The sequence below is a fragment of the Rhincodon typus genome, chromosome 10 (assembly GCF_021869965.1).
Source record: "Rhincodon typus isolate 14 chromosome 10, sRhiTyp1.1, whole genome shotgun sequence".
Taxonomy (NCBI): Eukaryota; Metazoa; Chordata; class Chondrichthyes; order Orectolobiformes; family Rhincodontidae; genus Rhincodon; species Rhincodon typus.
In genome coordinates, this window is record NC_063341.1 from 67975051 (window position 1) to 68001128 (window position 26078).

General features: G+C 41.9%; 1 protein-coding gene across 11 annotated transcripts in view; it reads right to left on the reverse strand.

Moving 5' to 3' along the window:
• Nucleotides 1-12825: 12825 nt before the first annotated feature.
• The window catches only part of LOC109929888 (volume-regulated anion channel subunit LRRC8D-like), a 148953-nt gene continuing 135700 nt past the window's right edge, over nt 12826-26078 (reverse strand). For all 11 annotated transcript variants that reach the window (XM_048601912.1, XM_048601921.1, XM_048601918.1 and 8 more), the window contains one exon: nt 12826-18868. In XM_048601912.1, the coding sequence (XP_048457869.1) occupies nt 16308-18868 (2561 nt within the window). In that variant the 3' untranslated portion in view covers nt 12826-16307. The remainder of the gene's footprint in view (nt 18869-26078) is intronic.

Consider the following 26078-nt stretch of genomic DNA (forward strand, 5'->3'; position numbering starts at 1 on the left):
ACCATGCAGCAGGATGAGACATGCTCGCATTTCTTCTTCCAGAAGGTGAACAGGGAGAGCACTGTGCTCAGCAGCCTGACGGACAAAGATGGCTCAGTAATGTCATTTCAGTCTGACATCCTGAGGATCAGCAAATCCTTTTGTGCCAAACTGTATGACATGAAGCCCACGGATAGTATGGCCTCCCAGTTGTTCCTGTCTTTTGTATCATGGAGGTCTTAGACAACAGCACACGGGAGAGGCTGGACCAGACGTTATCTCTGAATGAACTGACCAAGACCCTCGAGTCCTTTGCAAAATATAAACTCCTGGAAGCAATGGCTTACGGCCGAGTTGTATTCAGCTCTGTGGGATTTGATTGATCAGGAACTGCTGGAGGTGTACGACAGTATGCTTCTGGTTGGTAGCATGTACGAACTCATGAGGAAAGGTATCATCACCCTCATCTGCAAGTAGAAGGGGTGAGGGCCATTATTAGAAATTGGCGATAAATCTCACTGTTGATTGTGGATGATAAAATCCTAAGGTCATCACCAACTGGGTCAGGTCTGCTCTGGGATCAGTGATTCACCTCAACCAAACCTGTGCTGTACTAGGCAGGAAGATCTCTGAAAGCCTCTTGTTCTTTAGGGATACAATCAGAACAGGAGGGTGGACACCTGCCTCATCAGCCTGGACCAGGAGAAGGCCTTTGACAGGATCTTACACTTGTATGTATGGGACATGCTCTCCAAAATGGGCTCTGGGGAGGGAATCCACAATTGGATTCGACTGCTCTACACCAACATCCTTATTGCAGTCTCAGTCAATGGGTGGGAAGCAGAAAGCTTCCCGATCATATCTGGAGTCCAGCAGGGCTGCCCTCTCTCTCCTGCTTTCTTTGTGTATTGAATAGAGACTTCTGTTGAATCTATTCGGAAGGATGCAAGTTTGAGAAGGGTGACAATTCCAGGCAATGGACGCCTGCAGATCAAAGCCTCCCTGTACATGGATGACGTCGCCGTTTCCTGCTCCAATCCCTGTCAGTGCACAGAGTCATGAGCAACTGTGACCAGTTCAAACAGGCCTCAGGAGCAAAGGTAAATCAAGGCAAGAGCAAGGCCATTTTCTTTGGGAACTGTAAAGGATCCGCATAGTCAATATGTAACTGAATCCAGGATTTACCGGGCCATTCGCACAAATCTAAGGGAGCTGCTGGCACTAATGTTTGACCTTGTAGGCACTCTGGGCACTGCTCCACCAACACAGCTATGTATTCATCCAATTCTGGCCACCTGATATAACTTCTCACCAATATATTCATTTTGGAATCCCCGGATGACACTGGTGGTGTTTGGCCAGAATCTGTACCTTTGCTCGGTACAATCAGACTTGCTCCCCATAATAGTATATCGTCCTCTACTGTGATCTGGTCTCTCCGGGTCCAAAAAGGTGTTCCAACTTGTAATTATACCCACTAGAATTAGAGTCCACTGCTGAATTAAGCCTGAAGCCATGGGCGGCACTGCCTCTCACTCTGTAAAACCAGCAGGGGTTTGAGGTCCATTATTATTACAAATTTACGTCCATAAAGGTATTAGTGGAATTTCCTGACTTCAGATGTGACCGCTAAACCTTTCTTCTCTATCTGGGCATATTTACACTCTGCATTAGCCAAAGTCCTGGATGCATACGGTATTGGGCGGTCCTCTCCATTGGGCCACCTATGAGCTAAGACTACCCCTTTGCTGTACGGGGAGGCATTGCATGTTAATACCAGATCTCGCTTGGGATGATAGTGTGCGAAAACCTTAGAGGATGATAGCTGTTTTTTCCCTTCCATGAAAGCTATGGCTTGACTATGCACCATTTCCAAGGCTGACCCTTTTTTAAGAGTTGATGCAAAGGTGCCAGGATGAAGGCCAGGTTATATATGAACTTTCCTTAATAATTCACCAGCTCAAGGAAAGACCTACGCTCCGGGGTAGATGTGGCAGCTGAGGCACCTTCAGTTGCCCTCACTTTATCTTCCAGCAGGTTTTTTAAAATTCATTCACAGGATGAGGGCTTTGCTGGCTAGGCCAACATTTATTGCCCATCCCTAATTGCCCAGTTAAGAGTCAACCATATTAGTGTGGGTCTGGAGTCATATATAGGCCACACCAGATAAGGATGACAGTTTCCTTCCGTAAAGGACATTAGTGAACTAGATGGGATTTTCTGAAATTGGCAGTGGATTCATGGTCATCTTTAGACTCTTAATTCCAGATACTTTTTATTGATTTCAGTTGAATTCAGTTTCAGTTGGCAAATGGCACTGGCCAGGTCTTGCAGGATCGTGGAACTGCTTCCTGGTCAACATGCAAAGTGATCTTGGCTCCTTTGGTAGTCCCTACACCATCCTGAAAAATGTCTGGGTATTTCATTAGGACTTGGCTCAGGCAACCATTTTCTAATCAAAAAATGTTTAGCCAATCTATGTGAATCTTTCTCAACCAATTTCACCCCATCAAGCTTGGGCCCGAGCCTCTTCCTACAGTCAGTGGTAACTGAAGCAGCTGCTTCTCATAAGAGACCAGAACTGAAGTTGTACCCTTAATCTGTAAATGTTCCGCAGTATAGGTTCTCAGTCTAGCTGAGGTCTTCCACAAACTTAAGGGTTGGAGTCCAGAGCGAATTTTGTTAAAGACTGGTTTTGCGATCACTGAAACAGCCACACTGGTATCGACCTCCATTAGAACCAGGTGGCCATTTAACCAGTTCAAACAGGCCTCGGGAGCAAAGGTAAATCGAGGCAAGAGCAAGACCATGTCATTTGGGAACTGAAAAGACCTGCATAGTTGTCACGTAACTGAGTCCAGGATTTACTGGGCTATTCCCACAAATTTTTTTTTATTGATTTTAACTTGGATGTTGCTGAGCAATTTAACTGTTCCAAACCAGCCTATGTATTCTCTTACTCCAATTAGGTTTACTGAGACTTTTTTGGTGCCTTGAGTCTGCACACCAGCAGCAACAACAATGGCTTGCCGGCCCGGATACTGAAGAAAGTATTAACCATTTGGCTGAAGCTTGAGTTTGTTTTGGGGTTTTGCTGTGGGCTGACCAGGAGTCCCTTGGTTCAGAATATATCCTGAGTGAGGCTGTGCAGTTACCTTCACTCAAGCGGTATTCCCCAAGCTCAGTTGGACTGGCACTTCCATTGGAATACCCTACAGCTCATATGCTCCCTTGCCACATTTTCTAATGACAAAGCCAGTTGTAGTACCTGTTTTAAGTCCAGTTGGGCCTCAGCTGGTAGGCGCTTTTGCATAGTTACATCATTAATCCCAAATATCAAATGGTCTTTCAGTATCTCATTAGGGTTAAACCAAAGTCAAATGCCTCCACCAGTCATCTTAACATAGTCAAAAATCCTGACAGGGATTCCCTGGGGTCCTCGAAATGCTGAGTAAGACCAATAGTGTCTCAGAATTAGAGGAGGCTAGGGGTCATAATATTCCTTAACTAAATCCATCAACTCTTGAAAGGTTTTAGTATCTGGTGCCCCGTGGAAAGTTAGGCTCCTAATAACTTAAAAAGCTGAGGGCCCACAATCCGGCAGGAGAATTACTTGTTCCTTTTCATCTTACCCAATGTCCTTTGCCTGGAAAAAATAGTGCATTCTTTACAAATACTGGGCCCAGTCCTTGATGGCAGTATGAAACAAATCCAGCTTCTCAAATAATGGCATGATGTCAAAAATGCCTACCCAATTCCCCAAAGGGGAGATGATGGCCTGATGGTGTTATCGCTAGGCTTTTAATCCAGAGTCCCAGGTAATGCTCTGGGGACCAGAGATCAAATCCTGCCATGGCAGATGGTGGAATTTGAATTCAATAAAAAAGTTGAATGATGTCCATGAACCATTGCCAATTGTCAGGAAAAACCCATCTGGTTCATTAATGTCCTTCAGGGAAGGAAACTGCCATTACTTGGTCTGGCCTACATGTAACTCCTGAAACACAGTAATGTGGTTGATTCTTAACTGCTGTCTAGGCAAATAGTGTTGGACAATGAATGCTGGCCTAGCCAGAGACACCCACATCCCACAAATTAATAAAAAACACTCAAAGACAACTATTGTAAGCAAATTTCTTCAGGAGCATGCTTTTCTCTCATTGCCATTGTAATAATTCCACAGAGGCCAGTATCCCATCACCGAGTCATCCTGTATTTACATGTTGAGAGTCCTTGGCACGATCCAGTTCCCTCAGAGCCAGCTCTCAGAGTGAACAGGATGCCTGGCACTCCTGTTCTTATCTGTCAGCCAGGGCTCCTTGATTGGACCAGGTTAACAGCCCCAATCAGAGGACTCTTATTCAATCTCCATAAGTACAGGCCCAGACTACTACTGTTCTGAGGAAGGGTCACTGGACCCAAAACGTTAACTCTGTTTTCTCCTCCACAGATGCTGCCAGATCTGCTGAGCCTTTCCAGCAACTTTGTTTTTGTTCCCAAACTACTCAACCTCTCCTCAGTAAGACCATCCCTCCATATCCGAGAATAACCTCACAAACCTTCTCTGGGCTGCTTCTAATGCCAGTATATCTTACAGCAACCTAATCAAATTGGAAGGACTTAGTTGGGCAACATGGTGGCACAGTGGTTAGCATCACTGCCTCATTGTGGCAGGGACCCAGGTAGGATTCCAGCCTTGGGTATGTGTGTGTGTATGTGTGGAGTTTACATGTTCTGCTGTGTCTGCATGGGCTTCGTCCCATTGTGTAAAGGTGTGCAGTTTAGGTGGATTGCTGTGCTAAATTGCCCCATTGTGTCCAGGCAAGGTGGATAATGCAGAGTTACAGGGATAAACTGGGTGGCAGTCTGTGTGGAATGCTGTTCGGAGGGTCATTGCAGACCTGATGGGCCGAATGGCCTCTATCTGCTCTGTAGCAATTCTATGATTCTAATTGGAATGTTGTAGTAGTTGTACCAATAGAAGTCATGGAGAAAGACACTGTTCTCTACAGTCAAGAGCGACAGTGCTGATGATTGTGTTGCCTGCCCAGTTCCAGAGTCCAGGACATCTGCTTTGAGCTGCAGAGGAACTTACAATGGGAGGAGAGAATCCAGTTGTCATGTTACATTTGGGTACCAGCATCATAGGTAATTCTAGGAGACAGATTATGCTTTGGGATTATTGGCAATTTTGGGACTAAATTAGAAAAGGTGAATCTCAAAAGCAATAATCTCTGAATTATCACCTGAGCCATAAACTAGCAAGGTAAATAAAAATGGTAAATACATGTTTGGCTCAAAGCCTCGTGTGGGGGAAATTGGTTTCAATTCATGGGTCTTCAGCATCAATACTGGGATAAGTGGGAACTATACCCATTTGGATGGTCTTCACCTGAACTGTGCTGGATTCAGTACTCTGGTGAGTCATATAACTAGGACTGTAGAGAGGGCTTTAAACTAAATAAGGGGGAGGGAATCATAAGAACATAAGAACTAGGAGCAGGAGTAGGCTGTCCGGCCCTTCGAGCCTACTCCGCCATTCAATAAGATCATGGCTGATCTTTTCGTGGACTCAGATCCACTTACCCGCGTTCTCACCATAACCCTTAATTCCTTTGTCGTTCAAAAAAATTTCTACCTTATCTTTAAAAACATTTACTGAAGTAGCGTCAACTACTTCACTGGGCAAGGAATTCCATAGATTAACAATCCTCTGGGTGAAGAAGTTCCTTCTCAATTCAGTCCTAAATCTGCTCCCTCTAATCTTGAGGCTATGCCCTCTTGTCCTAGCTTCACCTGCCAGTGGAAACATTCTCTCTACTTCTATCTTATCTATTCCCTTCATAATTTTATATGTTTCTATAAGATCCCCCCTCAATCTTCTGAATTCCAATGAATATAATCCCAATCTACTCAGTCTCTCCTCATAAGCCAAGCCCTTCAACTCCGGAATCAACCTAGTGAACCTCCTTTGCATCCCCTCCAGTGCCAGTACATCCTTTCTCAAGTAAGGAGACCAAAACTGCACACAGTACTCCAGGTGTGGCCTCACCAGCATCTTGTACAGCTGCAACATAACCTCTCTGCTTTTAATCTCAATCCCTTTAGCAATGAAGGACAAAATTTCATTTGCCTTCCTAATTACTTGTTGTACCTGCAGACCTACCTTCTGTGATTCATGCACAAGGACACCCAGGTCCCTCTGCATAGCAGCATGCTGCAACTTTTTACCATTCAAGTAATAATCCTTTTTACTATTACTCCTACCAAAATGTATGACTTCACATTTATTTATATTGTATTCCATCTGCCAGACCTTTGCCCAATCACTCAATGTATCTATGTTCCTCTGCAAAGTTTCACAGTCCTCTGCACACTTTGCTGTGCCACTCATCTTAGTGTCATCTGCAAACTTTGACACCCTACACGTGGTCCCCAACTCCAAATCATCTATATAAATTGTAAATAATTGCGGTCCCAACACCGATCCCTGAGGCACACCACTAGTCACTGACTGCCAGCTAGAATAGCACTCATTTATCCCCACTCTTTACTTCCTGTTAGTCAACCAATCCTCTATCCACACTAATACTTTACCCTTAACAGCATGCATCCTTATCTTATGCAGTAGCCTCTTGTGCGGCACCTTGTCGAAGGCCTTTTGGAAATCTAGGTACACCACTTCCACTGGGTCCCCATTGTCCACCTTGCTCGTAAGGTCTTCATAGAATTCCAAAAGCTTTGTCAAGCATGACCTGCCCTTAATGAACCCATGCTGCGTCTGCCCAACGGGACAATTTCTACCAAGATGCCTTGCTATTTCTTCCTTGATAATAGACTCAAGCATCTTCCCCACTACAGAGGTTAAGCTAACCAGTCTATAATTCCCCATCTTTTGTCTACTTCCCTTTTTAAACAGTGGCATCACATTTGCTGTTTTCCAAGCTGCTGGGACTGCCCCAGAGTCCAGCGAATTTTGGAAAATTACCGCCAGTGCACCTGCTATTTCTCCCGCCATCTCTTTTAGTACCCTGGGATGCATTCCATCAGGGCCAGGAGACTTATCAATCCTTAGCTCCATTAGCTTGCCCAACACTACCTCTTCCGTAATAATGATTGTTTCCAGGTCCTCACCTACCTTCGTCTCTTTGTCAATTACTGGCATGTTATTAGTGTCCTCCACTGTGAAGACCGATACAAAATACCTGTTCAATGCCTCGGCCATTTCATCATATACCATAACTAAATTCCCCTTCTCATCCTCTAAAGGGCCAACATTTACTTTAGCCACTCTTTTTCATTTTATATATTTATAGAAACTTTTCCTATCTGTCTTTATATTCTGTGCTAGTTTTTTCTCATGTTCTATCTTACTTTTCTTTATAGCTCTTTTTGTGGCTTTCTGTTGACCTTTAAAGTTTTCCCAATCTTCTAGTTTCATCCTGTTTTTGGCCACTTTGTATGCCTTCTCTTTCAATTTGATAGCCTCCCTTATTTCTTTAGGCATCCATGGCAGATTACCCCTTTTCTTACAGTCCTTCCTTTTCACTGGAATATATTTTTTCTGAGCACTTTGAAAAATTGCTTTGAAAGTCCTCCACTGCTCGTCAACTGGCCCACCATAAAATCTTTGTTTCCAGTCTACGTTAGTCAAGTCCTCCCTCATTCTATTGTAGTTCCCCTTGTTCAAGCACAGGACCCCGGTATTGGATTTTATCTTCACACTCTCCATCTGTATTCTAAATTCAACCATACTGTGATCATTCCTTCCAAGAGGATCCCTAACTATGAGGTCATTAATTATTCCTGTCTCATTACACAGGACCAGATCTAGGATATCTTGCTCCGTCGTCGGTTCCATTACATACTGTTCAAGAAAACTATCACGGATACACTCAACGAACTCCTCCTCAAGGCTACCCTGACCGAGCTGGTTTGACCAACCTACATGTAGATTAAAATCCCCCATGATAATTGGCGTACCATTTTTACAGGCATTAGTTATTTCTTTGTTTATTGCCCGCCCCAATGTGATGTTATTATTTGGTGGCCGATAGACTACGCCTATCAGTGACTTTTTCCTCTTAGAATTTCTAATTTCCACCCAAATGGATTCAACCTCATTCTCCATAGAACCTATATCATCTCTCAGCACCGCCCTGATGTCGTCCTTGAATATCAGAGCCACACCACCTCCCTTACCTTCCTGTCTGTCCTTCCGAATAGTCTGGTACCCTTGGATATTTAACTCCCAGTCGTGACCATCCTGTAACCATGTCTCCGTAATGGCTACCAAATCATATTCATTCACGATGAAATGTGCCGTTAACTCATCAACCTTGTTACAAATGCTACAACCATTCAAGTAAAGTGCCTTTATGCTAGCTTTCTTACCATCATGATTTCCAACATCTCTAATAATATCTCCTGAGTTATCCTTCTTTTTTGCTTCTTTCATGTGAAGGATGTGGTAAATAATTCAGAAACAATGATGTAATGGAGTAGGGATTTAACTAATGACAATCATAGTGTATTAGGAAGGTACACAGTGTACAAGCATAAGAGCACATCAGCAGATTAAGGCCAGAGATAGGAAAAAGGGGAAAAAGACAGTTAAAAATTCTGTACCTGAATGCTGGCAACATTTGTAACAAATTGGATGACTTGTTCACACATACACAAAAATACCGGATATAAACTGCAGCTGTATACAGTGCTGGTGAGACCACGCCTGGAGTACTGTGTACAGTTTTGGTTTCCTTGAGAAAGGATGTACCTGGTGTGGAGGGTGTGCTGAGGAGGTTCGCTAGGTCGATTCTGGAGTTGAATACTAAATAAAAACCGAAAGAACTGCAGATGCTGTAAATCAGGAACAAAAACAAAGTTGCTGGAAAAAGTCAACAGGTCTGGCAGCATCTGTGAAGGAAAAAGCAGAGTTAACGCTTCGGGTCCGGTGACCCTTCCACAGGACTACTGTTTTGATTCTGGAGTTGAGAGGGTTCGCTTTTGAGGAGAGATTGAGTACACTGGGACTATGAGGGGGAAATCTTATATGAACATATCAAATTATGAAGGAAATGGATAAGATAGAAGCAGGAAGGTTGTTTCCACTGGCGGGTGAAACTAGAACTCAGGGCCGTAGCCTCAAAATAAGGAGGGAGCAGATTTATAACCGGGTTGAGGAGGAATTTCTTCACCCAAAGGGTTGTGAATCTGTGGAATTCACTGCCTAGTTAAGCAGTTGAGGTTATCTCATTGAATGTTTTTAAGGCAAAGATAGATGTTTGAATACTAAAAGAATGAAGGGTTATGGTGAGCGGGTGAGTGAGTGGAGCTGAGTCCATGAAAAGATCACCGGTGATCTTATCGAATGGCAGAGCAGGTTTGAAGTGCCAGAAGGCCTACTCCTGCTCCTATTTCTTACGATAGCCTAAAAGATAGATGGTTGCAGATTAGCCATGGCTGGGATTTGGATATTGAAGGATATCTGACATTTTGAATATATAGGATGCTTGAAAAAAAGCTGATGGGGCAATTCTGTTAAATAAGCATGTCAGTAGTACAGTGGTTAGAGATGACCTTAGCTCAAATGTGCAAGATCAAAAATAAAATTCAGTAGAGATAAAAATATAGTAAAGACAAGAAATCACTTGTGAGAATAGTTTATGGATCACTCAACAGTGATTATGCTGTACAATAAGCATATAGGAAGCCATAAATGGAGCATGTAGGAAAGGTATCACAATACTCCTAGGTGACTTTAATATATATGTAGATAAGGTTAAGCATATTGATAGATAGCCTAGACATTGTGTGATGCAATACACTCTTTTTCTAATAGTTCATGAAATTTAGGCTTTGCTGACTGGACCAGCATTTATTGCCTATCCCTGATTGCCCTGAGAAGGTGGTAGTGAGTTGCCTTTTTGAACCATTGCAGTCCATGTGGTATAAGTGTACCAGCATTGCTGTTGGGGCTCCTGTATTTGAATCCTCTTGTTACGAAGGCCAACATACCATTTGCCTTTCTCACGAGCATGCTTACTTTTAGCAAGTGGTGTACAAGGACACCCAGGGGTCTTATTGCACTGCCCCCTTGCCCAATCTGTCACCATTCAGATAATAATCTCCCTTCTTATTTTTACTGCCAAAGTGGATAACTTCATATTTAATTTCAACTGATGCATTTGCCCATATACTTAACTTGTCCCAGTCACACTGAAGCATCTATGTATCCCCCTCACAGCTTATCCTCCCACACGCTTTGGGTCACTGGCAAACCTGAAGATGTTACATTTAGTTTTCTCATCGAAATCATTAATGTATATTGTGAATAACCAAGCACTGAACCCTGCAGTATCCCACTAGTCAAATTGTGTCCTATATTTAGATGGCTTGGTTTGTTACATTGTATCATTTTTCCTTTTGAAATAACCTTCTATTATATTGTTGAAGAAAATCTGTAGCTTCATATGACTATGCTTCAATAAATAAGCATTATGTCAGACTATTCTTGGAGTTTTGGTTGTCAGGTCAGATTGCATTCTGGGATCTGACTTGTGCACTTTTACCATCAGATGGGATCATATCAAATTGAGTGAGTGGGGAACATTTAGCAGATGGCTAAAGTAGGAACAAGTGAACTAGTCCACTTTGGCACAAAGGATAGAAAACCATTTACTATTTAAACAGTGAGAGTTCGCAGAACAATTTCAGCAAGATCGGTGTGTGCTGGAACATGAAATCACAAAAAAAGTGATTAGAAAAGCTAATGGAACTTAGAAAAATTTGGGGTTAAATGTGCAAGATCCTGAGAGGGCGTTTGCTCTTGTAGGGGAGACTAGAACTGAGGGACAAAGTTTAAGAATACAGGGTCTCCTTTTAAACACAGATAAGGAGAACTTCTTTTCCTTTTGAGTGTTGTTAGTCTGTGAAATTCTCTTTCCCAGAAAGTCTTGGAGGCTGCTTAATTGAATTTATTCAAGCAGAATTAGATAGATTTTTGAGACAAGGGAGCCAATGACAATGGGAGGAATAAGAAAAGTGTGGTTGAAAGCACAACCTGATTAACTGTTAGCCAGATTATTGAATGGTAGACTAGATTTAAAGAGTCAAATGGCTCAAACCTATAAATGCTATGTAAATTCATTGAATCGCTCCTGCGTCTTTGACACTAAGATGATACTAGTGCTGAGAGGTTTTAATTATTAAATATTAAATTAGGAAAACCAGAAAGGGTCAAGACAGGTACACTGTGTGACAATAGCAGTTTTTTTAATGTGCATACCAGAAGTGCTTTCTCAAATCGATCAAAGTAATAGGTGGAAAATAATAAATGAGAAATTTGTGTTGGAGTGATGCAGGAGAAAGAAAGTTACAGGAGATTAAGTAAATAAACAGAAGCCATTTTACTTATCTTTATTTGTATTATTATAATTCCATAATACATTTTGGTATGTCATTATTTTGTTGCTCAATCTTTTGTTTCTGAAAATGTTTTAAAAAATCCTAATCTGCACCACTATATTCTTCTCATCTTTCTTGTCTTCTCCAACAGTTTGGTTGTTTCTCAAGAGTTGGCACTGGCGAATTGGATAAGTCAAAATTTTATAGGTTAGAATTAGAATTAAAATTAAACTGGGATTGACCGAAAACTTGAGTGGATTCAAGGTTGTACATTATCAATCTTAACAAAGACTGTTACACCTCACTCCTAATTGCACAACTGGGTCCTGTTTGCTGTTATAAAATGTGTAATTTAAAAGGATCTCCAAATGTTGAATGTGCTGCTCAAATTGTTCAATAAAAGCAGTGACAACAGCAAATACAAAATCAGAGGTAGCAACATCAAACAAAAATGACCATGAGACTAACTGTCCCTACCCAATTTCTACAACAATTTTCCCAGCCTTTACCACAATACTGTGGCTTCTATATGTTGAAGCTCAAAGTGGAAAAAAACGTTAACACGGTCCTCAAAATATGCAACATGAATACTTAGGTGTTCTGATTGGATCAAGACATCTTTCTTTGTCTCCCATTTCCTGCTGTCAATGCCTTTTCAATGAATAAAATAAATAAGTTTTAAAACACCAAGGTTAAACATTAGGTAGAATTTATACTTTTGTTTTAACAAGACTCCAAGGGAAAGTTAAGACTTTTTACTTTGGAGTTAAAATTAAGCAATAGTCCATTACTGACTGCTAATCAAATTGTAGTCGGTTATGCAGGTGATCAGTAAACTGAATTTTAATACCAATTACAAATGGCAGACTTTAAATATGGGTAAGAATCTACTCAATCCAGAAAAACGGATTGATCTCAAACACTTTCCAACTTGGTGCATTTCTTGTCAGTGAAGCATGTAAATACAGACATTGGTTTTGGTCTTTTTGGACATCTATTGGTTCTCAGTTGGAGGTAGGAGCCAGGAACCAGACTGCTTCTGGTACAATTCACTGACTATGCCAATGAATTTGCACTAGAGGGCAGTCATGACCTTTAATGACAAATGCCCTGCTTGTATTAGCAGGAGGCCGGAAGTGAAAATTTCAAGCACCTTTGAACTGAAAGCAGCTGAGACCAGTTTGCTTAAACAATCAATTGTACATTGCCTTCAAGTCAGAAATGTTTAACTAAAGTTCAACCTGACATATGTTCCAAATCACACCTTAATTGAAATAATTGGCTTCCGATAACCAATCTTGAAGCATTTATATACAGGCATGCAAGAGCAAGACCAACACTGTTCAAGTAATTTCTTTAAGTTACCACGGGATGACGGATTATAAATTCTGGAGTAAAAATTCATCTCAGAAATGGCAGAATAAAGTCAGGCATCCATTCTGTACAGCACTTGATATTTAATTCCATTGATTACAACAGAACTGAGCATCAGGCTGGGTGGATATTGGATAGTCATCCCAATAATGTCTGTTTTATCATCACCATCAGAGATCAACCTCTTTCTCAATATCTTTAAAACATCCAAAAATATGTATTAGCAGCAAAAACAAAGAATAAACTTTATAATGCAGTACAGTCAAACCATACAGGTAAGATGTGGGTCCACATTCATTCAGGTCATTTAGAAAAAAAAATCAAAAATAGAGATCTTTTATTTGCATTACAATTAAAATTGTAATTGTTCAGTATGTAAAAATGCCTCTGTCCATAGTGTCCAATTGGTGTTCCTGATTTAAACAAAAATAGGTCATTTCCCAATTTGAACAGAGCATTGACTGTCAAATTCTGGACCAGAATTTGTGTCATTTGCATGTGTTTTTTTTTCTGGACTTGGAATGTTCCCAAATAACCGATTGAAAAAACAAATATATTCTTGCACTTGTCACGGCATTGCATCCACATAGTAAACACACGTTCAAATAAACCACGTGGCATAGAGTATGGCACTTTATACAGAATCTTTGAGCACATTTACTCTTCAAACTTGTGAACTAAAACCTCTCAGCTATCTGGAAGATGAATTTTCAACATGTGTACAAAGCCAATTTTGTGCTGAACCAAACAGGTTTTTGTGTGTCCAAATAGAGCATAAGAAACTATGTCCTGAAGTAGATAAATGCTGATCATCGCACCACAGATCTACTCTGGAAACAACTCAGCAGGAGAACGTGTAGCATTTGGTCAGCAATAGGACTGGACATACTAACAAGATTCTCTGAATTCTTACCTATAGTTACATGATGTACAGCACAGTTGACCCAATTTGACTATGCCAGTTCTTGTGCTCCATGAACCTCCTCACATCCTACGTTGCTTTAACTCTACCAGCATACCCATAAATCTATTTCTCTCTCACATACGCATCTGGGTTCCTGGTAAATGCATTTACCATGAAAGATCTGCTGTCCTTTTTTTTTTCTTCTGATTACACATTGTGCTTGAGTAAACTGATCTGCTTTTGCAAAGATGCAGGCACAGTATATCAACTAAAAGAAAACCCCAATTAATCAACATTCCTCCAATATCTACAACCTAGCACAATTTTTTTTTAAAACTTGATTTCATCACTTTCAAAATGCAAGTCTTCTTAATTGCAGATTTTTGACATCTTGACTGGAGGTTGCAAGGACCTTAATCTAGGGTCCAGGTCGTTATATTGGTAATAGCAGGACAAACCATAAACTTGTTTGTATGATATTGCTCAGTTCACAGCTTAATGGCAGTATTAGCACGATTATGAACGTTGCTTAAAAGATTATCTATGGGTTTCACCAAAGGTAATATTTATATTCAAAGACGTCTAGATTCTGGAAATAAACATCTGGTCGGTGAACGTCCAGAGAAAGACATTCGGTTCTGACAGAGCCTGTATCTAAAACTTTTAAGCTTTTATATTTCTGGATGCTGATGGACAAGTTGTAGATTGCTTTTTAGTTTAGATCTTGTTAATTTACTGGACCATTTTCATCACTTTTTCCTGAAAAAAACGAGTAAAGGACTGTGCAGTATATAAATATCTACATTGTGCTACTAATTACACAGCAAGTAATGGTTCATTGTTTATGAAGTCCTGAAAATATGAAAGGCACTATATATTTGTAATTTCTTTCCAAGATGCAGTTTTGAACAGTTGGAAGCACCGACCAATGATATTGATCTTTTTGTAGTCCCATCATAGAAGAGAGTAATGGTCTCCTTTTCAGACTCAATTCCTCATTGCCTCAGACATCATTAAAATTCTCATCTCATCCTCTTTTCCATATATTAATGTACTTTGCCTACAGTTTCATCACTATGGATTATTCAGTTGCAAGGGTACAGAGACACAGAAAAACACAAGCTCCAAACAATTGCAGACATAACAGGGTGTGGATTCCAGCTAAGTTCTTGGGTCACAGAACTGTATTTGTAGGGAGTTCTATTCTGGTTTTTATGGAGATATGATAACAAAATTGGAAGTCCCCTTCATTCATAAATCTCTGCAACTCATGCCAATTAACAAAATTATATTTTTCTCAACAAAAAGCTCTTTTTAATCAGATTTCTGCATTCTTATGCCCTTCAGCCAGCTAACAACAGGCCATTGAAAGTTTCGCTGGCATTTCCCAACACTTGAAAACCAGAAAAGGCCATAGAATGTGTTTTACATAAGTACTGAAAATTTTGTTTTAATCCCTTCTAGCTGGGATCTTTAATTTAAGTGAAGTATTTGGTATAATTTCAGGACTCCTTTAGAACCAAGCACGCCATATATTGGAGGAGGACAGCTAAAGGTGCATCCCAGAGCAACCACATTCACTTCCAGAAAATCCAGTGCATCAATAGATTGCTTTTGAGATGGCCAAATAGGTGAAAAGCTACCAGTATTCACGTTTCTTTTATGCCCCCCTCCTATTTCGACCTTTGCCCAAGGGTTGGTATCAACACCAATACAAAGCACTACTGTTATAAAATCAAACTGAAACACTGAACACGTACCTTGATTAAAGTTTATCAAAAAGGGATTTTTAGGTGTTGAGGTCCAACGTGACTGGTCAGTTTGCTAGGCTGAAGCCACCTCTTTGAGGATGGGTATACTGACATATTAAAAAAGGTGAGTAGCACTACTCAGAGGGCTTTACTCAAATTAGACTCCTTAGCACTTCCTTCATTAGAACAAATAAAAAAATTACTTTGAAGTAAGTTTGTTTTCCTTTATTTAGAAACAGCTGAAATTGGTGCTAGAACCTAGATATTGGCAAGGTGTGTGCGCTAGACCCCACAATTGAGAACCTGCAACTCAACCCTCTTCCTACAGAAACATGGACAAAGACAGATGACGTGATACAGAAAGACAAAAATACAGGTTTTCTGTTCAACTTGAAACTTCTGATTGTAAAACGGCTACAAAAAAGGAAAGGAGCTAAGCTGCAGGATCCCTCAAGGAGGGAAATGAAATGAAAATTTTAACATGGACTAGTGCTCCACTCACAAATCTTGTAAAGGCCAGATCAGCAAAGTTGAAAGAGGCCATGCATTTGGAGCTAGACAGCACTCTTGGACAGGTTATAAAAAATCAAAAAACTTTTCTTTTTAAAATGTCAAAGAATAAATTAAAATCAAGTCCATTTACAAAACAAAGATATATGAACAAATATTCAGTCATTAACAAACTTGTGTAAGACAGCCAGTGACCAACAGTTAGTTAATTGGTTACAATTTATTACAATGATTTGAGCGCTTTATCAGGGCAAAAAAAAAACTAGCATCACCCTTAACTAGTTTTTAAACACTTGCCATGTTTAAGTACCTTGATCTATTTTATACATATTTTTCCAGTTAACAAGCAAACAAATATTCAGTCCTGAAGCTGCTACAATAATTTATATTCCTGTGCCAAATGTCGAGTTTGAGTTAAAGTCTTGATTAAAGAGGTCTTTAGTCTCAGAGGGCAGGGTGTCAAAGAGGTGATCCTCAACGACAAGCCCACTTTTCTTCAGAAGGCGGCAGTGGACTAACTCTGCTGGAAGTCTATCCAGGCAGTTCCCTTTCAGCTCTAGCTGTGTTAGCTGCACTAGCTGGCCAATCTTTTCTGAAATGGAAGTGATGCAGTTTTGGCCCACGTTCAAAACCCGCAACTTTGTGCACTTAAATACCTGCTTTGGCAAAATTTCCACTCTGTTTCCTGTCACTGCAAAATACTGTAAATTCTGGAGGGACATGATCTCCACTGGAATGACAGCAATGGAATTATGACTTACATCGAGATATCTTAGCTTCTGCAAAGTGAAGAGCGCTGCTGGGAGAGATTCCAGTTTATTCTGAGAAAGGTAAAGCAACTCAAGGTTCTTCACCAGACTGATGGATGAAGGAATGGTGATGATTTTGTTGTGCCACAGCTTTAGGCATGTCAAGCGCTTCAGATGTTGAAAACTTATCACCTCTTCGATTGTGCGAATATTGTTGGACTTCAAGTCCAGTTCCTGCAAGTTGGTCAAGCTGAAAATGGCATGTGGGATTCGTTCCAGCTCACAGTTCTGCAGTTCCAGCTCAGTGAGATTAATCATTTTCTTCAAGCTGTTCAGAACCAAGAGTTTTGTTCCATCATTGTGAACCAGCAGAGCAGTGAGATGAGGTGCAACGTCAGTGATGTTCGAAGGAATTTTGGTCAGATTGCTCTTCAGATGCAAGATCTTCAGGTGCTTCAATTCTCGCAGTGACTCTAGAGCTATCATCTTATTATTTTCCGAGTTTAGATTACCAACTAGGTACAGTTCACGCAGGTTTTTAAGCAGATAGACCCAGGTGGGAATTTCTGCGACATCAGTGAACTTGATGTGCAGGTACCTAAGGTGGTCCCGGAGGAAACTGAAGGCAGTTTGCTCCACTTTAGCAGGGCAGTGGTAAAGGTGCAGCTCCTGAAGGTTGGTCATTTGGGAAATTTTGGCAGGAATCTTTGCCTCTGGAATCAACTCCAGTTTCAGTATCTCCAGTTCAGTCATGTCAAACACTGCATCAGGCACCCCAGAAAGCATAAAGAGGTGCAGCTCTTGCTTGTCCTGAGGATTCCTAGAGACGTGCTGTTTGAGTTTTTCATATGTCCACTCGTGGTTCAAACTGAGCTCTCGCAGTTTGTTTTCACTCACCTCTGACAGGAAGACTCCAAAGCGCTTTGAATAAAGTTGGTCATACTGGTCGACCATATGTAGCAGAAATGCAAAGTCATTTTTAACATCTGGAATGTCACTAAAACTACTTTCTTCACGGACCTTTTCAAATGAGTATTCCTTCAAGGGCCGCCTAAACAGCCAAAACAAAGTATATATACAAACCAGCCCATAAACACATATGAGTGCAATATAACTAATTAATAGTTTTCGCAGCATGAAAGCCATGTTGTGAGTACAGTAAAACTGAGCATATCCAGTCAAATGTTCTATCTCTGGTTCGCAGACATGATTAAAGTTTATAGAAGTCACAAAAGTAAGTGTATAACATAAAATGAACATTAACTTTACCGTCTTTATGACTGTCTGGACAACATAGAGTTTATATATCAAATCACTGTCTTCTACATGAGCACGAAACTTACGAACCTTTTCAAAAAGGGCTTTGGCCTGCTCCCCATCTTTCTTGTCTAAAATAGTCATGCTGGGAACTTCAATAACTGGTTTCTCAGCAGAAAATTTAGGTCCGGTCCTGGATATCATGGGTGTGCTGGAGCTGGGGCTTTCTTCCTCGCTACCAGTCGATAAATGCTTTGCCACAGAGGTCTTAAAGCGTTGCTTGTTCTCCTCCGAATCCTCACATGCAGTTTCAGAGAGTGCTTTTGTGGTCCAGGGTGACTCAAAACACTTCCCCAGTATGGAAACAAAGTGCTCGATCTTTGAACTAGTCTTGGGGTACTTGAACCAAAAATTGCTGCTGACCATCAGGATTAGTGTATGGATTAATGCAAGGTAGGGAAAGTACTTGGAATACCAGGGCAAGGCCATATGGTAGCACATCTGATTGATGAAAATATATTGCTGATACTCCAAGTTCGTCGGGCGCCCAAAATTGAAAGGGCCTTTGCTTCCAGAATGATCGCCATCATCAGGTTGGTCAGTTGTTAATGGAGGCAAGCCATCAAAGGTTTCCCCAGTGGCGTGATTCCGGCTCCCTCTTGAAGACATGGTGCTTTCTAAATCTGGCATGACGGATGTTTTGGGAACTTTTGTAGGGCTCTCGGCGGTACTGCGTTGGGTTTCTGACCTCTCCTCTGATAGGGGCTCAGGAAGACACACGACTTGATCTTTGGTCAACTGCATTGTGCCGGCGAAGATAGCAACCATGAGCATTACAATGGCTAAATAATCCATGAATACATCCCACCATGGTTTCAGGATTCGATAGGTTGCCTGTATGTCATTAAGAGATGCAACTTCTGTGAGGGTAAACATTCCTGCAATACATTAAAAAGAAGGTAAGTTAGGGATGGTGGCAAATTGACGGGTCTAAATAGAGAACAACTTGGAAACTACAAAGTTGAATGCATTCCTCTGCTGGCGGTTATTAGATCAGTTTTGCAATGCAGCATGCTTCTAAGCCACAGATTTAATCTCTGACGTAATTGGAGACGATAGGTCTCAACTGTCTGGTATAAGGACACCAGAAAGACAGCCAGAGTTGGTTGTTTCTTTACTTTCAATTACACCTGCAACTCCTGCTTAACAAAACAGAAACAAGATCATGGTCATGGTGAGGTACTGTTTGCCATTAGGGGCAACATGTCAAACAGCCATTTAAAGGCTTAGCAGATGATGGTCCTCAGCAGTTCACCACCACCATGACAGCAATTAGGGATGGACAATAAGGAATACTGCTTGGGTCCAAACAATGAACAACAAAGGCCAGCATCAGATAGGCTAGTAGTTCCTCTGCACCCGAAATTTAGAAAGAGACAGGCGAGAGGAAAATCAACCCTTTCAGAGAAAATAAAAATAGGTACACATTCTCAAAATATTGACAGAATTTTAATCTTAAGGTTCACAGCTTCACTTCAGTTTCTGGTCAAATGGTAACCCCCAATGGATGTTGATAGCGAAGGATTCAGTGATGGTCATGCCATTCAATGTCAAAGGGTGATGTTAGATTCCCTCTTGTTGAAGATGGTCACTAGCCAGCCCAAGATCTGGATATTGTCCAGGTCTTGCTGCATTTGGACATGGACTGCTTCAACATCGGAGGAGTCATATATATTGTTGAACATTTCGCAATCAGCAGCGAACATTTCCAGTTCTGACCTAATGATAGAGAGAAGGTCATTGATGAAGCAGCTGAAGATGGTTGGGCCTCAGGACCTTGGTGGAGAGATAATACAATCCATATGAAATACTCCTCATTTGCCTGGATGAGTGCAGCTCCAATAAGCTGAGAAGCTCAACACCATCCAAGGCAAAAGCAGCGTCAATACAGTGTGGAGCTGAAGGAACACAGCAGGACAGGCAGCAGAGGACCAGGAAAGTTGATGCTTCCGGATTACACCCTTCATCAGGGTTGGGGGAAGGGGAAGGGAGTTTGGAAATAAAATTGGGGGGGGGTAAGGTGGAATGGTTATAGGTGGATGCAGGTAGGGGCTAGGCGAAGATTGGTCAGTGGGAAGGGTGGGGCAAATAGGTGGGAAAGAAGATGGACAGGTTGAGTCAGGTCAAGGAAGCCGGAATGACAGGGAGAGTTGGACATGGGATGAGGCCAAGGGTGGGGAGATTTTGAAACTGGTGAATTCTATGTTGAGGTCATCAGGCTGTAAGCTCCCGAGGCAGAATACGAGGTGTTGTTCCTCCAGTTTGAGTGGGGTATCGTTGTAACACTAGAGGCGGCCCAGGATAGACATGTCACCAAGGGAGTGGGAGGGGTTGGCAACCAGAAGGTGTTGTTGATTGTAACATACAGAGCATAGATGCTCCATGAATTGGTCACTGAGTCTGTACTTGGTCTCAACGATGTAGAGGAGACCACATCGGGAACAATGGGTAAAGTAGACCAGGTTGGAGGACATACAGGTGAATCCCTGTTAGATTTGGAAAGATTGTCTGGGACCTTGAATGGAGGGGAGAGGGGAGGTGTAGCGGCAGGTGTAGCATCTCCTGCGGTTTCAGTGAAAGGTGCCAGGTGTGGTGGGTTTGGTGGGGAGAGTGAAGTGGATGAGGAAGTCACGGAGTGAGTGGTCCCTACGAAAGGCAGATGGGGTGGTAAGGGGAATATCTCTTTGGTGATGGGGTCGGATTGCAGGCGGCGGAAGTGGCAGAGTATGATACGCCGGATGTGGAGGTTGGTGGGGTAGAATGCGAGGACCAGGGGGATTCTGTCTTTATTTTTGTTGGGGGGAGGGGTTTTGAGGGCAGAAGTGCAGGAAATGCAAGAAATGCGGTTGAGGGAATTATGGATCAATGGAGGGGGAGTGGGGTGAGGGGAGGGTGAAGTCGCAGTCCTTGAAGTAGGAGGACATCTGGGATGTCTGGGAATGGAATGCTCCATTTTGGGATCAGACACAGCAGAAGCGGAGTGATTGGGAGCAAGGGATTGCATTCTTGCAGGAGGGTGGTTGAGAGATGTAGTCAAGGTAGCTATGGGAGTCAGCGGGTTTGCAATAAATGTCATTGCTGAGATGGTTACCGGAGATGGAGATGGAGAGATCCCAGGAAGGGGAGGGAGGTGTCGGAGATGGTCCAGGTGAATTTGAGGTTGGGGTGAAGTGTTAGTAAAATTGATGAACTGTCCAAGTTCCTCATGGGAGCTCGAGGCAGTGCCAATACAATCATTGATATAGTGGAGGAAGAGGTGAGGGATGGTGCCAGTGTAGCAGTGGAAGAGGGACTGTTCCATGTATCCTACGAAGAGGCAGGCATAATTTGGACTTGTTCTTCACCACATCCACAAACATTCACTCCCTCCACCTCCGATGTTCAGTAGCAGCAGTGTGTGCCATCTACAAGATGCACTGCAGAAATTCAAAGATCCTCAGACAACGCCTTCCAAACCCATGTCCACTTCCATCAAGAAGGATAAGGGCAGTACATACACAGGAACACGACCACTTGCAAGTTCACCTCCAAGACACTCACTATCCTAACTTGGAAAATGTATCGCTGTCAGAGATTCATATCTTCCGAGTGAGCTGAAGTAAATCTCTTGACAGCTTCTCGATTTTATGGAAAAATATCCAGCTTTGATGTTATCCTTCTGCTCCACAAATGAATCTACAGGCATCTTGGTCCTTCATTCCCATGGAAATGCTTGCATCAGTGTGTCCACCAGTTCTCTACCCTTCACCTTGCTCCTGAGCTTTAATAGCCTGTGACATCTACCTCCAAAAATAGCTTCTTCACTGTCACTGGGTCAAAATCCTTGAACTCCCTCCCTAATGGCATTGTGGGCATACTAAACCAAATGAATTGTAGAGGTTCAAGAACACAACTCATCACCACCTTCAAGGGCAACTAGGGACAGGCATTACATGTTGGCCCAGCCAGCAAAGTGCACTTCCCAAAAAAATCACTTTACTCTGCTCCTGTTTTTCTCTTTTTTTTGTCACAGCCATATTCCTCTATGCTTGTCAACAAAAAATAGGAACTTGTAGAGAAACCAGTAAGTGCATGCCCATCAGCTTTCTCTTTTACTCCCCAAATAGATCTTCGTCTGTCAGTTCACCAACCTGCTGGTGAGCTGGAACATAAGCTAGCCTTTCCCATGGCCTGGCTACAGTTCACTCATGCCCAGTGATTCACTGAGTCTGATTCCACTTCTAACCCATTCACTTAGGCACATTCTGACTGGGAAGAAAGATTAGCTAGAGAGTAGGATGATCTAGTTGGATTTGCTACTCATAAGGATACCGTGCAAATACCTCTATGAGCACTCTGGAGGAAGTCAGGAAAGGTACAAAGTGGGTAGCTGTAGGCTTATCTAAGAAAGAATCAAGCTTTGGATGGCAGCTGAAGAGTAGAAACATTAAAAAGAGTAATGAAGATTTGTGATAGAGATTTTAAGGACAGAATCTGAGAGAGGAGAAATGAAAGGATTCACAACAATAGGAAGAAAGCATAGGGGTTCAAGGAGGTGAGAAAAGTTTACAAACTGTATAGCAAAAAGAAAATGTGGAATAGGAGTGATGGTGGTATCTGGAGCATTACTCAAAAACACACACAAATGAACACAGGGAAAACTCAAATTACACAGCCTTAGTCATGCAGCAATTTTTAAGATACATATTTCCTGGTAGTAAAGGATGATAGAGAGTGGAGAGAAGAGAGTGCAAATTTAACTCAAAAGGTCCTATGGTACGGTGAGGTTAATATAGGTCAGGGTAGTGCTGACATGAAGCACCAAGGAACTGTTGCCGGAGCTGTTTTTGGAGGTAGATGTCACAGGCTATTAAACCTCAGGAGCAAGGTGAAGGGTAGAGAACTGATGGACACACTGATGCAAGCATTTCCATGGGAATGAAGGTCCAAGATGCCTGTAGATTCATTTGTGGAGCAGAAGGATAACATCAAAGCTGGATATTTTTCCATAAAATCGAGAAGCTGTCAAGAGATTTATTTCAGCTCACTCGGAAGATATGAATCTCTGAGCAGAAGTCACACAGCTGAGTGTAAAAACCCAACTGAAAGTGGTCTGTCAGACTGTTAATGAGGGAGGCCTATAAGTCAGTTGAACTTACTTCAAACTTTAAGTCAAAAGTCACACAACACCAGGTAAAAGTCCAACAAGGTTTATTTGAAATTACAAGCCTTTGGAGCGCTGCTCCTTCGTCAGGTTAAGTCAAAGGAGCAGCGCTATGAAAGCTTGTGATTTCAAATAAACCTGTTGAACTATAACCTGGTGTCATGTGACTTCTGACTTCTTCCACCCAGTCCAATGCCTGCACCTCCACATCATAAACTTTGAGTAAGACGGTAGAATCTTGTAGTTTAGTCCAATGCAGAATACAGCAATGCTAGAACAAATCTGGTCAATGATAGATAAAGACAGTTTCAATTAGCTTGCAATTAGAGTGAACATGTAACTACTACTAGGGCTATAAAATAAACATTGGATGAAAGGAACAAAAACAAAGTTGCTGGAAAAGCCCAGCAGGTCTGACAGCATCAGTGAAAGGAAAAAACAGAGTTAACGTTTCGGGTCCAGCGACCCTTCCTCAGGACATAGATAAGCTGCAGAGCTGGGCTGAGAGGTGCCAAATGGAGTTTAATGCGGAAAAGTGTGAGGTGATTCACTTTGGAAGGAGTAACAGGAATACAGAGTACTGGGCTAATGGTAACATTCTTGGTAGCGTGGATGAGCAGAGAGATCTCGGTGTCCATGTGCATAGATCACTGAAAGTTGCCACCCAGGTTGATAGCGTTGTTAAGAAGGCGTACGGTATGTTAGGTTTTATTGGTAGAGGGATTGAGTTTCGGAGCCATGAGGTCATGTTGCAGCTGTACAAAACTCTGGTGCGGCCGCACTTGGAGTATTGCGTACAGTTCTGGTCACCGCATTATAGGAAGGATGTGGAAGCATTGGAAAGGGTGCAGAGGAGATTTACCAGGATGTTGCCTGGTATGGAGGGAAGGTCTTATGAGGAAAGGCTGAGGGACTTGAGGCTGTTTTCGTTAGAGAGAAGAAGGTTAAGAGGTAACTTGATAGAGACATACAAGATGATCAGAGGATTAGATAGGGTGGACAGTGGGAGCCTTTTTCCTCGGATGGTGATGGCTAGCACAAGGGGACGTAGCTTTAAATTGAGCGGTGATAGATATAGGACAGATGTCAGAGGTAGGTTCGTTACTCAGAGAGTAGTAAGGGCGTGGAACGCCCTGCCTGCAAAAGTAGTAGACTCGCCAACTTTAAGGGCATTTAAATGGTCATTGGATAAACATATGGATGATAATGGAATAGTTTAGGTTGGATGGGCTTCAGATTGGTTTCACAGGTCGGCCCGACATCGAGGGCCGAAGGGCCTGTACTGCGCTGTAATGTTCTATGTTCTATGTTCTATGAAGGGTCACCGGACCCGAAACGTTAACTCTGTTTTTTCCTTCACAGATGCTGCGAGACCTGCTGGGCTTTTCCAGCAATTTTGTTTTTGTCCCTGATTAACAGCATCCGCAGTTCTTTCGGTTTTAATTGGATGAAAGGAGATTGGAGGTTGAAAAGTCACAGGTAGTATTGAATGGCCAAGGACAGAGATGGATAGTAAGGAACATTCTCTGGAATTAACCTCCCAAGGAGCAAAGGAAGAAGTGAGGGTATTTACATCCGTAATAGATTCCCTTTGAAGATTAGTTGAACAACTTGCCTTTCATAAAATCATTTGACTCAATAGACAAAGTGCCATGGTACCATTTACTTAATGATAGATTCCGGTGTTTTCCCAATGAAAGTGTCAGGCAAACTGGCCTGTCATTCCCTCCTTTCTCCTCCTTTTCTTGAACAAAAATTTTACACGACTTCGTATACAAGTGTTTTCTGAGAACAAATTTATAATTTTGTTTAATTACCATGACAGATATTAATCATTCTCTGGTATTTGTAGTCTCATGTTAGAAGCTCATTTCTAATGCTATTTTTAAAACTTGTTCAAACTATGAAACATTTGTAGAGAAAAACATTTGCAAGAAAGTGACATTACGTACAAATGTTAATGAAAGTCTATGAAGATTGCCCTCATTCCACATGTCTGATGTTACCTTGCGCAACAAAAAAAAATCTTCATCACAGCGCAAACTGTGACTCAACAGAAGTTGAGCCTCTGCTACAGTTGGAGCAAAGTGCAAATGCAATGGGCTAAAACAGAAAACAGCAGCGATGCAGGAATAGTTCCTGATAAGTCAGTTTTAATACTTCCGTTGCTGATTCCATTAAGACAAAAAATAATCGGCATAACTTTAAAGGGGGTACATCCTTCTTGCTGATGGCTTTATTCTGTTCCAGGCATTTGTTCTTGGAAATGGACAGGGAGAGTAACGTGACTTGGTTTTTCAGAAGACCTGATAAAAGGTACCATCAGTAACAAGGGTTTGATCTTGATCTGTAACTGCCTAAAGCGAAGGACGCAGACAGTGGCATGAAGAGATAATCTATTGTATTAGGAGAGTGAAGGCATTAAGTGATATGATCATGGATCCATATTGCTCCATTCTGTTCCTGATAATTGTAAATGAACTGAAATTGCTGCGCGATTGCAAGGTAGTCAATTTCTACTGGGTAGGGGCAAGGGGTTGACAACTTTTAGCTCAAAGTAGGATGTGTACTGCAACAGGATTGGTGTCTGGGCTGAGCAGCAACAGCAACTTGCATTTAGGTAGTACCTTTAAAGGTAATAAAACATTCCAAAGGACTTCACAAAGGCATTATAAACAAAATATGGCGCTGACCCACGGAAGGAGGTATTTTGTTGGATGATCGAGAGCTTAGTCAAAGTAGTAGGTTTTAAGAAGTGGCTTTAAAGAAGGAAAGTAAGGTATTAGATAGGTGGAGTGCGTTAGCAAGGGAACTCCTGAGTTTAGGGCCTAGTAAGCTGAAAGCCCAAGCCATCAGGAGTGGAGCAATTATGATCAGAGAATTGCAAGAGGTCAGAATTTTAGAAACGCACATCATCTTAGTGGGTTGTGAAACTGGAACAGAAT